Raw genomic sequence first — 16,772 nt, 5'->3', positions numbered from 1 at the left:
TTTAGTGCTAAAATGTTAAAAAATATGAATTTATGGTCATCTAACTTGTTGTTTAATGCAAATACGATGCTTTTTACCGTATCAGGAACATATGAACAAGAGAAAATTAGGAGCTGGTGGGGTTCAAACCGTCGACCTGATGTAGGTGCGCACACCCTGTGTACCAGCCCGACAAATGATACACAATGCTTTGAACGGATAACTACGTCTTATATCCTTTCGTTAAACAGGTGGGCCTATCAGCACTAATGGGCTATGATCAGTGCAGCTCATTTTGCGCCTTTAATTTTTTTAAGTATTTTGTACGTAAATTATGATATACATATTACAAAAATGTTTGTATAATTAAAAATAATACAAATATTTGTGAAATTAAAATTGAAAAATATGATACAAAAACTGTACTACTCATAGATTAGAAAATTAACATAAAAAATAGAGCCGCTAGGTCTCGAACCCGTGATCAACGAGTAGAATACAAGCCAATATAGCTACTACACCTTTCAAGCTCTATTGTCTAATGTGGATAACAATATTTTTTGAACCAGGATGCATGTGGAGCTTAAATGGACTGCACATACTGTGGCCCATTTTGCACACACTATTTCCTTTACAATATTTGTAAAGCGTAATAAAGTTATGTTCAAATATTTGCATGTCAAAATATTATGCATACAGAAGATGATTAGTTAATAAAAAATATAAGCCCATGTATTATATAAATAATATTGAGTAAAACATAAGTAATAAAATGATTTAAGAAACTTTTTAAGATATTCTTAAAACATAAGTAATAAAATTATGTACAAATATTTATGTGTTAAAGGATATTACATATACAAAGGATGATTAATGAATAAAACTTTTAAATATAAACATGTGTTTTATGTTAGACACGACTGAATATTCATGTCAACAGTTTAAATTTTAAATTATGAATATTTGTACGAATATTGAACTGTACAAATGTGTGTGTGATTATTGAAATGTTTGTATAGTTAACTTAATGTTTCTGAATTGTAATTTTACAAATATTTGTATTATTTAGATTATACAAAACAAATCTAAGTCATAACTATATTTTTTAAATATATAAATATTTTTAAATAATACATGAACAGTTTGGAAAGAAATTTATTTCGTTTGTATTTACAATATAACACGCGGAAATTTAAACATTATTTTTACTACCGAGATCATAATTTACATACAAATTTCTAAACAAAATTCAAAGGCGCATAATCTAATGGGCTGCAGTGATTATAGAACATTAGAGCTGACAGCATATAAAACCTCGTTATCGTTTGCATATCTCGGATGTCATTGGGCACGGTTGTTGACAGTGTGCTAGCCCTCCGTAGGCCTTGGGATCGATCCCCGCCACCTCTTATTTTTCTCTTGTATACTGTTCACTGACAGTGGGTCTCACCTAGGCTTTTTTATGTAATTAAAATAATTCAGGGAGTTATCTGAATTTTTTTACTCCCACCCAAAGACATGTGGGCCACCCCATACTGGCATGCCACACAGGCTGGCTGGCTGTTGTACGTCCGGATACAGTACAAAGCACCGTATTTACACCAAACAACAAATTAGATTACTATAAATCCGTATTTTTAAAGTTTTAGTATTAAACTGAACATGCAACGCAAGTTCTATGACTACTAGTGATATTACCTCTTAAAAAACATAACTCCAACAGCTAAAAAAGAGTTAAATAGACTACAAGTGCCTACCTTGTCCGGCGCGGTCAATTTGATGTCAAAACTTGAAAAATACACAAAAGTGGTGTCATAACTTGTCTAAGCGTTCAAAATAATGTGCCATTGGAGGTATGCCGCCATATCGAGTGCCCGCGTGGCATGCCAGCCTGTCGCTGGGCCACATGTAATGTCTAAACTTGAACGCCTAGACAAGTTACGGCACCACTTTTATGTATTTTTCAAGTTTAGACATCAAACTGATCGCGCCGGACAAATTAGGGCACATGTAATGTATTTAACTCGCTAAAAAAAGCTCTCCAATCTTTTTTGCACCTAAAAAGCTCCCCAACAACTAAAAAAGCTCTCCAACCTTCAGGAAAAAAACTCGTACCTAGCTCTTCAATTCGTTTGACTCTAAAAAAAAAATCTCCACTTATTTTTCCTACAATGTTTCTAGCTCTTCTGTTCCTTATCCAACACTTCTCTAACTATTCTATGTTTACAAAATTAGAAAGGCCACGTTATTTACTTATACTCCTACTTGAATCTGGCCCCTCCTGTGTTTTGTGTCACGCTCCACCTCTGTATGGGCACATGGATGAGTTTTCCATCTGTGATATCAATGAAATTAGTAGTGGCTTTTGATTTATACTGTATCAAGTGGCATGGCCTGAATGTCTCGTCTGCATACTCCTATGAGATCACATGAACATCAGTGCATCTCCAGGTGCCAGAGTTGCATTTTCACCATGTTAACATACTTTCTATAACAGTGAGAAACTGAGAATGAGCCACCGCCTGAAACTTACGTTTACTCTCTCCTAGATACTCTGTAGATATACTCCCTCTGTTGGAAATTACTTATCAGGGAAATGGATGTATCTAAATATATTTTAATTCTAGATACATTCATTTTTATTTATTTATGCGACAAATAATTTCGGACGGAGGGAGTATTAAGTATAGCAACACATACCAAACATAGTTATACGGTTACAAGAGAGGCTGTGAGAGGCAGACAAGAAAGGGTTGGACCTGAATGAATTTTTATTTGAAGGGCTCCGCCACTGGTTGGACGAAGTCTTGTCTGAACGATGACATCTCTTCTGCGGTTGATTTACCATGATCACGATAGAAGTAGAAATATCAATAATGATTTGAGCTGCAATTTTATATCTTTCATTTTGTGAGGATTTATATATTATTGATCACCCGTCTAGAACTAGTACCACGACATTTTTACTTGGAGCTATTGGAACCAGTTGTTTCCCTCTATCTCTGGCAGATTAAAGAAGTGATAAATGAAATATGCACCTGTGAACTGGGATGCATACAACGTATAATGAATAAAAGTCCACTTTAGAAATCTGTATCTATATCTATATCTATCTATATCTATATCTATTTATATTTATATCTATCTATATCTATATCTATCTATACCTAATAATAATGGGGCTATTGCTTCTCGCAGTACGTCACCGAAATTGCCCCCAAAGTTGTATAATATTACCCGTCAATACCACCCGTAAGTGATTAAAAAAAACAGTTCACGCAGGGGAGGCCCCTCCTAGGCCGGCCCATGTAGTACGAAACTTCTATACTACACGAGCTGGGAGAAGACATAGAGCGCCTGTCTGGGCCGGTTCATGTCCGATGGCCTGTTTTTTAAATTTTGTTTTTATTTTTGGTATTTATTTTTTTCTAATTTAAGTAATTTGGGACTTCAATATTCCAAAAATAAAAATGCGAATTTTTTAATAAAATTTTTAATAATTCATAAATGTTTGTGGATTCAGAAAATGTTCGCAATTTTGAAAAAGAATGTTCGGGAAGTCAAAAAAAATCATGATTTTTTTAAAAACTTCTTGTATTAACAAATGTTAATGAAATTGAAAAAAATCGCCAATTCAAAAAATGTTCATGAATTGAAAAATATCTCAAAATTCAAAAACTGCTCGTGAGTTACAAAATAGGTTATTGATTCAAAAAATGTTCGTTAAATCAAAAAAACATTCGTGAATTTGAAAATTGTCCCACCAATTTCCAAAAAAATGTTCGTCGATTCTAGAAATATTCGCCTATTCAAGAAAAATGTTTATAAAATGTTCAGAATTTTTATTTTGCAAATAGTATAAAATGTTGATGAACTCAAAACATGTTCATGATTTAGAAAATGTTCAAAATCTGTAAAAATATTCAAGAATTTGAAAAATGTTCACGATTTCAGATATGTTCACGAGTAAAAAAAATATGTGTTACGCATACAATGAACCTCTGGTTATGACCTACAACATGGAGGAACATGGCAACTTGCTCTTCCACAGTGGTGTGGATGCTATCTTGTAGCAGCCCCTGCTCCTGAATGTCTGCACAAGCCTTGTGAAAGATGCTCTTTTCATTTGAAGCATCCACAGAGCCTTTGTGCCGTTGCCATTTTTGCTGTAGATCAGATTCACTATCCTCTCCTGATTCCGGATTAACATCGGACCATACCGGATTAGAGATTTGTCATTCTGACGAATAACTTTCTTACAGACCAACAAGATCCAGGCCTGAACCATAGCTATCGACGATGCTGCTTGAACTACAAGCTTCATCAGTTCATCCACAACCTAAGCGACATCCATGGTGCGGTCAGCAATGGTGCAATCGACCGTAAACAGTCCTAATGAACGACCTAACAGAGGAACGAGGATGGCAGGACAGAGTTGAAGAAGAAGGGGAGAAGCAGCTACCATTGCCAGAGAGTCCTGCTAATGTTGCCGCCGCTATCGCAGATCCGAGTCATCGTCGTCATCGGTGCCAAGAACAGAGGATGGCTTTTCCTAGAGCGGGGGTGAGTGAGTAAATGGGGGTAGGGTATATTACGCGGGCCAACCCGCCTCCGCCGATTTCCGTTTCCCACCATCTCCGCCCGAAGCCCCTGCACCACGTCCTGCGTCAGGGCCAGCTTTTGCGCCCGAGTCGGTCTAGCTGGCTAGAAATGTCTGATTCGAGCGTTTCTAGCGAGCAGCACGCGAGCCAGCACAGCCCAGCCCTGCGCGTGCGCAGACGGTTACAGCGCCACAATGGGGGCGACACGACCACTCTTCCCCACGCCCACTCTCATGGGCCGTGCTCAACTGGGCCGCTAGGGACGCGGCCCCGGGACGAAGCAACTGGGCCGCTAGGTCTACCTAAGTTATTTGGGTTAGATCTACCTAAGTTACTTCCAATAATGTGATGCCACGTGGAAGTGTTGGTTCCGAGAAAAGTATGACCACTTGAGAACAACAAAGACGTAATCTTGAAACTTCCAGGAAGTTTCCGCTAATATCTTCGTCGCAAATATGGCAGCAGGAATTTGCCACGAAAGTTCCAATGATGGCCCCACATATTTACTTTTGGCTCCACTGAGAGCATCTCTAATAGCTTTGAGATGCGTGTTAGTAAAATGTGCCATATATGTTCTTTATAATACGGCATCCGGGCTGGAAAAAACCCTAAATCGGCGACGACCCATCCCCGCCGCCACAGGCCTTTCCCCGTCCTTCCCTTGCTCGGAGCCGCTGGGCAAAGCCCTAGCGGCAGACGGTGGCGAAGGGCCTTCTTCTCCGCTCTTGTCAAGGCACCTGAAGGAGTCTCCTACTTCGTCCAGTGTTCGCTTTTGCCGTTGCTGGGGGTGCCCCCCACCCTCACGCTTGGGGGCCATGGCCAAGACGGGTGCGACCGTCGTGATCAAGGTAGTGGCATGTCGTCCACCTTATGTTGCTTTCCCTTGTCCAGATCTAGTCGGGGCAGAAGCCTTGGGTAACTGACCTCGCCTAGATCCAGCAGGACGACCTAGGGGCTTGTGGGCGTGACTCCTCCCCATGCCGATCATGGTTGGACGACCAGAGCCCAGAGCTCATGGGGATGTGGTAAGGAGGTGTCTTCCCGTCGTGGATGCCGTCGATGCTTGTACTCATCCAGATCTAATGGGTCTGGCCTAGGGTTCTCCGATGTGGTTGGTCTTCCCCTTGTTCCGGTCATGGAAGTGGGGTAGGGGTTCCCGGGGATGTGAAAGGAGGTGCCTTTCGGTCCCGTCCCACGGTGGCTGGTGGCCTTGGTGTCGGGTAGCGGTACGAGTGGGTGCGGGATCCTGGATGCCAGGGCGGCGGCCTTGGAAGGTGGTCTGCAAGGGCATCTTTCTCACGACGATTGAAGGTATGTCCATGATTTGACATGGTCAAGGATTGTGGTGATGTTGCATATGATGTTTCTTCAAGTTGTTGTTTATGTTTCCTTGTATGTGATGCTTGATGTACCATGTGGTAAAATATGGCATGTTCATCTTATTTGTTTGATTGAATGATGTATAAAACATAATGCTAATTTATGAATCATAATGTAGTCGTACCGTGTCTAAACTAGTTGGTCTCGTGCATAAATAAGGGAAAAAAGGAAGAAAGAGGAGACGTATTGTGTTGACAGAAATCTACTTTGAATCAGTTCTTGGAACGGCGTATCTTACTTTGCAAGGGACAATGAATTTAGGGGAATTTGGTGGCGATGAGGGAACCACGTATCTTAGTTCGCAAGTGACAGAAATTTAAGGAGATTGAGTGACGATGAGCACAGACACACTCTTAGGAAGTATTTGCTCACAGAAATGTACCTTTCATAGACAATATATGTGTTGGGTCATTCTTAAGACTCAACACATTGTACACGCTCTAAGGTCCAAATTGAAGCAAACGGTGTTTCTATTTCAGGCCAGGCAACTAATTGCCAGCACTGCGTCGTTGCAGATATGCCAGGTCTGGATGGTCTTTGTCGATTTGCGACATCATGAAGGGCAATGAACTCATCTTCTACAAAATAAAAGTAAGTATACATCTATACTTCAATATTCAATGATACTTATTTTGGTGCTTACAGTATGATTTTTTTTGTGGGGGCTGATACATGGTTTAACATGAATTATAGCTCATTAAGCTTACTTGGTGCCTCTGATTATGCAACAGACAGATTTATGGTTCTCTCGTCGACGCGACACAAAGAGCATTTCCGCATACATATTCAGCCATTTATATTGCAACCAAGCAGCAAAGCTCTAAACAATAAAAGACAGAATTAGCAAATATTTACAACTTCGTCAAATTTTTAAGGGGTGTGCTACGCGTCCGCCGGCTGATTTTTTTTAAAAGCCACATCGAGCGCTCAGACGTGCCTTCATCATTGCAACAAAGGTCTTGTTGCAGGATTACTTCTGCAACACATGTCTTGTTGCCGGATTTTTCTGCAACAGTTGTTTTCTTGCATTTTTTTGCAACTGAGTTTTTGTTGCAATTTTTTTTGCAACCGAGGTCTTGTTGCAGAAAAATTTCGTAAGTGATATTTTGTTGCAAAACGTATACCCGTCATAGACCATTGCAATACTACATATGTTTCAGAAACATAGCTCCTATTACAGAAGCGCGTTCGACAAAGGATGGTGTGTGATCTCTCACTGGGACACGTGCAAGGCAGGGGAGGTGGCGGACGCGGACGCTACGATCTGCCGGGTGATGATAAGAGTTTCCCAATTTTTAAGCCCTTCATGATGATGGACGACCCTCAAATTTCTTAGTAGCTATACAAATGAGAAGTGGTTGTGAAATTCGATTACAAATACTGAGACAACATCTCCTTTTTTTTTTGGTAGAACTGGAGTCCTTGTTAGCGAAGTGTCAAAAAAGAATCATGCTCAATTGAAATTCAAGACCGCGTTGAGGAAGAACCATCACCGGCGTACAAGGTACGAATTTCAGTCCATTCTTCTGTGACTGGACACACACAGTTAGCAGTTGCATTCCAAAGTCTATACCAGGTCAGTAAATTCAGGTTACATTGCAAAGTTATATATATGCCAGGTCAGTAAATTCTGGAGCTACCTGACTAGCTCACCAAGCAAGGTAAACTGTACACTAATTCTTTTTGCATGAAACACTCGTGTTCAGAGGCTAGCGCCGCACACGGGCGCATGATTTATCTGTAGAACAGAGCATACAGAAGTAGCAGTATACACATAATAGGTAACAAAACGGTAAGTTAGTGCGTAAAGAGAAAGAAAGAAACATGTGGAACCGAAACTTCGAAGATAGACTGTTTTCTTGCCTCATGTAGTCAGTCAATTGATCAGTCATTTTTGTCACAGGCAGTAATACACTTACTTCCATATAATTCAATGAACATTGATAAAAACAACTAAATACCCACCTAAATTACAACCAATCTTTGACATATACCAGACAACTGATTACACATCTTATGCTCCACACATAAGTTTCCTAAAACAAATAGAGTATATGAATGCTAGAGATAAGAATGCGAATATAATGATCTAGGGGAAGGGGGCATCCATATGCTCTGAGGAAAGATTTCAGTTTCCTTCTCCCCCCACTATGTCAGTGCTGGAGAAGTCTATGTTCTTACTATGCTCCAGCAGCTCTTATTATCATCGAGCGATTACTATGTCTCCCGCACAACCGGGATCTTCAACGCCTGGCTCGAAATAAATTAGATCATTCTTTGATTATTCAGTTATTGCACAACACTACTGTACATCCAATCTTTCTGGAGTTTCTTCAACTGATGCTATTGCAATGTTGAAGCACTCCGCTGCAGCCCAGTCACTGCACTGGCAATCTTGCCATTTGAGTTTCTGATCTGCATGCTTGCAGTCCTCCTAGTCCTAAGCTTCGGCATGAAGAGGGTGCTAAGCATCTTGTCAAGGCCTTCAGCGCTGTACTTGACGTACTTGCTCGCGCTGATGTCCTGCTCGACAAGCGGCCCGTAGTTCTGCATGAAGCTACGGTAAACAGGCACTATAGCCTGCACCACAAGGTGGCACACCCTCTGCTGCAGATCCTTGTCCGGTATGATCCACGCGGACTGCTTCTGGTACATCTCATCGAAGCTGGCATTGAACGATTTGAGCCGCTGCTTCACCAAGTCCCTTGCTGTAGCCTGACCCTTGGAGAACAAGATCAGACCCTCCCTGCTCAGCAGCGGCGCAAGCGTTCCCCAGCTCTCCCTTAGAAACAATGCTGAGTAGTAGTCCTTGTACTGCTCATGCTCCCGGAGCCACTCATCACCTAAGATCTCCCCCATCTTAGTGCTCTTCAGGTGCTTGAAGAAGTGCGAATGTGTGTTCATCATGAAGAGAGATGACAGTGTCTTATCCTCATACGCCTTTGCCCATGTGTCGAAGTTGGCCTCCAGGGCCTTAACAATGTTGTGCACTGCATCGACGAGCATCTTGTCGTTGAACGCCTCCTTGCGCCAGCTGCGGTGGATGGTGAGCACTTGTGTGAGCACAGGCCGATATTGCTCCCCAAGGAGCTGGTTGCAGTACTTGGGGACGAAGGTAACCAGGCCTGGCACTCCGCCGTCAGCTGGGGGTGGCATCTTGCGCTGCAGCTCCACCTGCACCAGCAACTCCTCAAAAATCTCAACAGAGCCATCCACCACCCTCTTCACAAGCTCTCTGGTCCTGCTTTGGATCTCCAGGCATGCCTTTCCACCAAACAACCGGTTGAAGTCCAATCTGAGCTTGCTGAGAGAATCAAACACATCAAGCAGCCTCAGGAGCTTGATGGGGTCCTTCTTGGCATCAGCCACGGCACGGCCAAACTTGAGGAAATCAAGAATTCCAGCGCGCGCCGCAATGTCCGCGAAGCAAGCGGCCGCGGCTTCTGGCCGGCGCTCGAAGACAGCAACACAGAGCTTCCGCTCAGCTTCCAATAGGTGGCGCACCGCGAACTCCAAATGCCGGCCCCAGAGCTCGACGCTCGGGCTCAGCGCCTGAGCATCCTGCGTCTGGTCTTGCAGGTAATCCAGGCCGAGCGCGTGGAGGCTGGCGCTCACCGTGTCCCCGCGAGCGTCGGCGTACGCCGCCACACAGTAGCTGAGCCGCCCATTAGCGGCGAGGCGGTCAAGGGTGAGGGCCAGCTTCTGCACGGCGGCGGCGGGGATCCTCGGCGGCGTGATGGAGGCGGGTGCGGGCTTGGCCTTGTCGGGGTCCTCCTGCATCGCGAGCGGAGCAGAGTGCTCGGCGAGGAGGCGGCAGAACTCGGCCTCGAGCAAGTCGAGGGCGGCGGTGAGGAGGCCGGCGTCGAGGTCGGCTGCGGGGACGCCCTTGAGTTTCGAGAGCGCCCCGGCGAGGCCGGCCACGAAGCGGGGGTCGGCGAGGCTGCGCTTGCCGAGGTAGTCGACGATGTCGGAGAGCCAGTCGACGGCGAGGCCGCAGTTGTCGGCGAGGAAGCGGAGCGCCTCCTCGAGGCGGGCGACGAGGGCGAGGTAGCCCGGGAGGTCCTCCCGGGCGGCGGCCCCGGCGAGGAGCGGCGGCTCGAGGCCGTGCACGGCGTCGAACACCTTGAGGACGGCCGCGGCGGGCCCCACGGCGCGGTCGATGTTGGGGCCGGCCCCCTCGAGCGCGTCCCGCGGCGCGCGGATCGGGCGCACCCCGGCCTCCGTGGCCGCCAGCCGCGCCTGGATCTCCCCGACCCGGGCCCCCGTCCGCGCCAGCGCGTGGCTCAGCGCCCGCGACCGCTCCACCCCGGCCCGCAGCGCGCTCCGCGCCGCCTGCAGGCTCGCCATCCGCCGCGCCTCCTCCGCCCCCTGATCCATCCCCATCCCCCGGTGGTAGCGCACGGCCTCGCCCTCCGAATGCGCGTCGGACGGACCGCTCGACGCCCACGGCCGCGGGCGGGCTTGTCCCTCGCTCTGGCTCGCAGGAATTGGTGTAGGAATCAATCTGCCGGCCGGTGGGAGCTCGAGGTCCGGCGTCCCTTGCAAGCGAGTGCGTACTACTTATCCGGCGCGGGGAGGGAGGGAGGGGGAAAAGGCGATGGCGACGGCGACGGCGACGGGCGCCCGTCCGGAGAGGTGGGTGCTGTGGTGTGGCGTGCGGGGCAGAGGCGGGGGGAGGGGAAGGGGGGCTGAGGTTTAGGTTGGACTTGGAAAGAAAGGGGGAGGCGGAAAAGGGGAGAGTTTTTCCACGGGAAAAGCTGGAGCGAGGGAGGGAGAGTCGAAACTGAAGGCACGCGCTCCGGCCTCCGCCGCTCGGCTCGCGCTGGTCCTGCTCCGGTCCGGTCTGTGGTTGGGGCGTGGGTGGAGTCGAAAAGAAAAGAAAAGAAATAGTGGACGGGGGGCGAGGTGGCGGCGGCCGCAGGTTGGGTAATTGGAGCCAGCTCGGCCGCCGGGTTTTGTTCTCACTTTGGCTGGGTTTGGGGGACGCTTTTCCCGTGGCCCTCTGGTTCGTGGGGACGGCGCGATCCCGCCCGGCGGCCGTGCTCTTTCCGCGCGGGTCGCTGGCTGGCTGGCGGGCACCGCGTCGGGCGTCGGGGATCGATCGGGGCTGAGACGCCGTTGCTTCCGGTTCGGGCCAGTGGTTGACCGTGTGGTTGCTGTCAGGGCGGCTCCGAGGTTGTTTACGTCGTTGATGTTTACCACTGTGCGTCCCTGCGAGTTTCTTTCACCGCAATTATTGCCTACGCTCACTTCAATCTGTCACGCACTCACGCCAGGGCCAGGCTCTCTCTGCTGGACGCGCACTCGGATTGGACGGACGGATGGATGCCACCGCTTTGTGCGTGGGGGTGCTACTTTGCCACTTTTGTTGCTCGCCCGCACGCTGACACGCCAGCGAGTTGGGTTGGGTGCACCCGAGCCGTGTCTACCTGGGTGTGGGTGCACGCCAGTGGAGTTCACGTCTGTATGCGACGGGGCATGGGAAACTTGATACCACAAAGGAAAGGATGCCGTGGAAGCAACGTGGATCGGCACGCACCGGAAGCTTCTGTCCCGGCCGAAGCCGCTGCCATGTTGGCGTGCAGTCGATGGAGCGCTTCAATGTGGGTTGGTTGGGCGTGAGTTCGGCCGGTGGAGTAAACTTAGTTAATGGCCGGGCCGGACGGTTGGTGATCGCCATCGCCACCGGCTGACCCAGCGGTACGCCGTGCGCCGACTGATGTGCGCGGTGTACGTGAGCACGGTCAGTTCCAAAAGAGGGTGATGGAGCGTGGAACGGACTGGCGAGCGGCGATCGGCTGTCGCGTCCAAATTCCTGATTTAGGCTAGCTGTAGTTGACCTTCTGGACTGGCGCCGTGCTGGTTCCACATTGCGTTCTACTTGCTGGTAAATAAATACTACTACCACTACTGTGCTAGTAGTACTACCACCACTGGCGTTGGACACTCTGGCTGAGCATGCGTGGCTGGCTGGCTGCTTAATTACCAGACTATACCAGCACATGACCTTAATTAACTTTCAGAAACCCAGCTAATTAGGGCGTCTCCAAGCCAACCGCCGAACCTCCCCCGAGAGTGTGAGGTCGCGTCCGGTCTGGGACGGAATGGATGCGGTGACGGCAGTCTCGAGTGGCACGAATACGCGACAACCGCTTCACGCGGAAGACTGCGTGGGTCGGGTGGGACCGGGGTGTCGGATGAGTGCGTGGCAGCAATCCAGACGACCGCAAAAGCCCTCCTCCTTCACTCAATTTATGAGAGAGCGGACGTTCGGACCGGTTCGCGGATCGATAGGTTACCACTACGCGGCACTGTTTCTAAGGGAGAGCCGAGGAACACGTACGCCCCCGCTGAGCAGGGAGTGTTTGATCTTGTTCTCCAAGTGCCAGGCTACAGCAAGAGACTTGGTGAAGCAACGACTCAAATCATTCAACGCCAGCTTTGATGAGATGTATCAGAAGCATGTCCGCCTGGATCACACTAGACAAGGATCTGCAGCAGAGGGTGTGCCACCTTGTGGTGCAGGCTATAGTGCCTGTTTATCGTAGCTTCATGCAGAACTACGGGCCGCTTGTTGAGCGGGACATCAATGCGAACAAGTATGTGAAGTACAATGCCGAAGGCCTTGATAAAATGTTGGGCACCCCCTTCATGCCAAAGCCTATGACTAGGAGGACGGCAAGCTTACAGCTCGGAAACTCGAATGACAAGAATGTTGGTGCAATGACAGGGCTGCATCGCACTGCTTCCACATTGCAATAGCATCATTTGATGAAACTTTGAAAAGACTGGATGTAAAGTGTTGTGCGACAACTGGATAATCAAGAATGATTTAATTTTCCTCGAGCCAGCCTTTGATGACCCCGGTTTTGCGGGAGACATAATAATGGCTCCATGGTTAGAGACGCTGGAGCATAAGAAGAACATGAACTTCTCCTGTGCTGACATCGTGGGGAAGGAGGACACCGAAGTGTTTCCTCGGAGCATATCGAGGTCGCCTCCCCCTAGACCATTCTCTTGGCATTCTTATCTCTAGCAGCATACTCAATTCATTGTAGTGAACTTATGTGGGGAGCATAATATGTGTAATCACTTGTCTGGTACACATCAAATATTGATTGTAATTTACTACCTCCGTCCTGATCTATTGGTCCTTTTCTTATTTTGTGTCAAAATTTAACCATAGGTTTAACTAAAAAAATGTTAATGCGTGTCATAAAAAATTATATCGTTGAATTTGTATTTAAATATAATTTTCAATGATACTATTTTTTGTGACATACGTTAACATTTAGTTAACTAAATCCATGATCAAAATTTGACACAAAATACTAAAGGACCAATAAATCAGGACGGAGATAGTACGTGGGTATTTAATTGTTTTTATCAACATTCAGTGAATTACGTGGAAGTATATCACCACTAGTGGCAAAAATCACAGTGACCAATTGATCGGCTACATGAGGCAAGAAATAAGATTATCCTCAAAGTTTTGTTACCACATCTTTCTTTCCTTCTCTTTTACGCACTAACTTACACTTTTGTTACTTACTCTCTCCGTCTCGAATTACTAGTCTTGGATTTATCTAGGTACTGATGTACCTAGACACTTTTTAGTGTTAGATACATCTATATCTAGATAAATCTAAGAAGACGGATGTAATATATTATATACACTGGTAATACTTATTTATGTTTTCTACAGATAAATCGTGCGCCGCTAGCCTCTGAACATGAGCGATTCCATTCAAAAGGAAGAAGTGTAGAGTGTACTGTGCTTGGTGAGCTAGTCAGGTAGCTCCTGAATTTACTGACCTGGCATGTGACTTTGCAATGCAACTCTTACCGTGTGTGTCCCCTGACAGAAGAATTCACTGAAATACCGTGTGTGTCCCCTGACAGACGAATTCACTGAAATTCGTGCCTTGTACGCCGGTGATGTTGCATCATCATTCAACATTGTTCTCCCTAAACGGGACCTTGAAGTTGGATTGGGCATGATTCTTTTTTGACACTTTGCTGACAAGGACTCCAGTTCTACCCAAAAAAATGTTATAAGTATTCATAATCAAACTTCACAAACATTTTTCATTCTAGTTGTAGCTATTAAGAAATAATTTAGTGTCGTCCATCATCATGCAAGGGCTTAAGAATTTGAGATCATAACGTTGCAAATATTTGCTAATTCTATCTTTATTGTTTAGAGCTTTGTGTTGCATCGTCGAGAGAACAGTAAATTGTTTTGCTGTATAATCAGAGGCACCAAGTAAGCATAATGCATACTTACTTCTTTTTTTAAGTATACAGTATAATTTATTTATTTTTGTAGAAGAGGAGTTCATTGCCCATCATGATGTCGGTAATGCATGTTCAAGAAAAATAAAGTTGCATGGCCTGAAACAGAAACACCGTCTGCTTCAATTTGGACCTTCAAGCATTTTAAGCGTTCATATGGTATGCACGCCTGTATTTCTCGCCCGTGATCTTTGTCCGTGCTCCAGCAAAGTTGACACGAACTGATGTTTTTGGGCCCCGATCTGTACTTGGCATTCAGTGTTATATGAAGTCACAAGTCGATGACACAGTTGTATTTTCTGATCCAGGAATAATTCGCAGGATTTGCAAAAAGTTCGTCAGTGCTGTTTTTTTCTCTTCGAGAATTCGTCAGTGCTGTTGGCTGGCGGAACTCGTACAATGGAAGCCTGAAAGAAATATTCAAAAGCAAGTTGATTTCACAAAAGCCTGCATTTTCTAGCACTAGGAACTTTGAATGAGTTTCAGGAATCAAGATGGTGTAATCTGATTTATCCTTTACGGCTTGCCCACTTCATTTTCTTTTCAAAAGAGGAGACCAAAGCCCCACGACCGATTAATTAAGCATAAGAGAATTACCCAATTATGGGCAAAACATTGAGACAAAAAATTGTTACACACTTGTTTACGAGAGAAAAATAAGAAAAAGCGTTACATGAAATGCATACTACTCTATGAAGCAACACCACAACAAAACTACATCGATGCAACACCACAACAAAAACACATCGACAAACACCCTTGACACGCTACTTTTGTAAACTCCTATACATGGATTGCAACATCGCATAAGTCCCCCCCCACACACACACACTTAAACACTGCAGACACATCAACATCATCAACCAAATATACCACCTGCCCGAGGGACTCTGCGGAATAAAGACAAGAACATCATCATTGCCGACATTAGAATGAACACCCGCTAGCCCCAATTCATGCAGGAAACAAACACCCACCACCTCTGTTGACGAAGCTCCTACTTGCTTGATACAAGTTTTTTTAAAAAACTTCTATAAGGGTATCCTCTACGACGGCCTCGGGTAAAATGACAATTTGCATCTTCTCATAGCACTTTGTGATAAGTAAGCCTCCCTTATCCCTATAAGCTGCACGAAATGCCTTGATCGGTGGCACGTAATAATGAGCCCCCCACTAGAGAAATATGTTGAATCATTGTTTGCTTCAAAAAGACAAACACCAAAAGCGAACTATGCATGCAAATGATTATCTAGAAAAGGTTATTCATCATACCCTCTCAAAAAAGAAAATGGAATTACTAGTAAGGTTTGTTGAACAAACAAAAACCAAACTAGAAGTTATAAATGATACGACATACTAGTCATATCATATTACTTCACAAAGGACTTCTCTATAAAAATGGATGGTTTTGACAACAAACTACACCCATCTTCTTCTTTTGGTTATATTGGTGGCACTTTGTTATTTCCTTTCTAAGATGAGTGGCATAGCGGTGCCCCCGGGTCCAATTTCATTGAAACCAAACCATACTAATAGTCGCGAGTACATGTCACCATGATCAACATCGATCAGAAACAAAAGAGTCCATGTCTATGTCAATTGTGATAGTCTAATGTCGTGATCGATTCGTAAAAGTACAATTTTAGTTCAGTGAAAAATACAGCATGCACTTTTTTCACTCAATTGTGGTTCTCCATTTATAGATAGATGACATGCTCTTTTTTGATTTGAATGTCTGTAGACGCATTTTAGCGTATTTGTTCACTCATTCCAGTCAGTATGTAGTCCATATTAAAATATTTAAAACATCTTATATTTGTTTAAGGGGTATCATACAATGCCTTTAAGTCGTGCTATTTTGTTCTCATTTGCCGTTGTTTAATCAGGTACTATTGGCGTCTACCAATATGTTTGCCAAGTCAAAACCTACCAATAAGTACTCTCAACAGACATGAAAACAAGCGACGAAATTTGAAACTAAGTCGAAGTGTACGTTCTTGCCCAACAATCTAAACATGGCCCCACATTTCAACGTGCCGTCAAAGCAAATGATTGTGCATTGGGGATCTAAGGCTGCCATTGTTTATAACAACAAAACAAAAGTTAAAAAAGATTAAGGTGCGGCGGTCCACATATGGGGGCTACCCAAACATCGGAGGCAAGAATATCCACATGCGTTGCACCCCCTCACAGCACAGTAACTGACATAGATGGGGACAAGATGCAACGGCCAGCAAACATTTCATCACTACCATAGGTTAACTTGGGTGTTAATTTAAGATTCCTGTTTCTTAAAAACCAAAACGACGTAGGATTTGTATGTCACGATGAATCCTTGTGCTGCACTGTTTACCTTTTGTGTTACTCAAAGCATCTCTAGCAGACCTCGTATAATGCTGACCCGCAAAATACGTTTGCAGTTCGTTGCAGATTTGTTTTACGGGGCGAATTCGTGCGCTGCAGATATGTTTTGCGGGGCGAATTTGTGCGCCGCAGATCAGACCCTGTATATGAAAC

The 16,772-nt window shown here is 45.4% G+C and overlaps 1 protein-coding gene and 1 pseudogene across 1 annotated transcript; one reads left to right on the top strand and one right to left on the bottom strand.

Annotated features, from left to right (window-relative positions):
* Window positions 1-7,851: 7,851 nt before the first annotated feature.
* LOC125519721 (exocyst complex component EXO70A1-like) lies at window positions 7,852-10,819 on the bottom strand. The gene has a single exon (XM_048684464.1). The coding sequence runs from the start codon at window positions 10,341-10,343 to the stop codon at window positions 8,304-8,306; it is 2,040 nt and encodes a 679-aa protein (XP_048540421.1). The 5' UTR covers window positions 10,344-10,819; the 3' UTR covers window positions 7,852-8,303.
* A 1,332-nt stretch (window positions 10,820-12,151) lies between these two features.
* Window positions 12,152-13,078, top strand: LOC125525911 (annotated as a pseudogene).
* Window positions 13,079-16,772: the final 3,694 nt, after the last annotated feature.

This window comes from Triticum urartu, chromosome 7, assembly GCF_003073215.2.
Source record: "Triticum urartu cultivar G1812 chromosome 7, Tu2.1, whole genome shotgun sequence".
In the NCBI taxonomy this organism is placed as follows: domain Eukaryota; kingdom Viridiplantae; phylum Streptophyta; class Magnoliopsida; order Poales; family Poaceae; genus Triticum; species Triticum urartu.
Note: the sequence above shows the minus strand (reverse complement) of the source record. Positions and strands in the feature narration are given on the sequence as shown.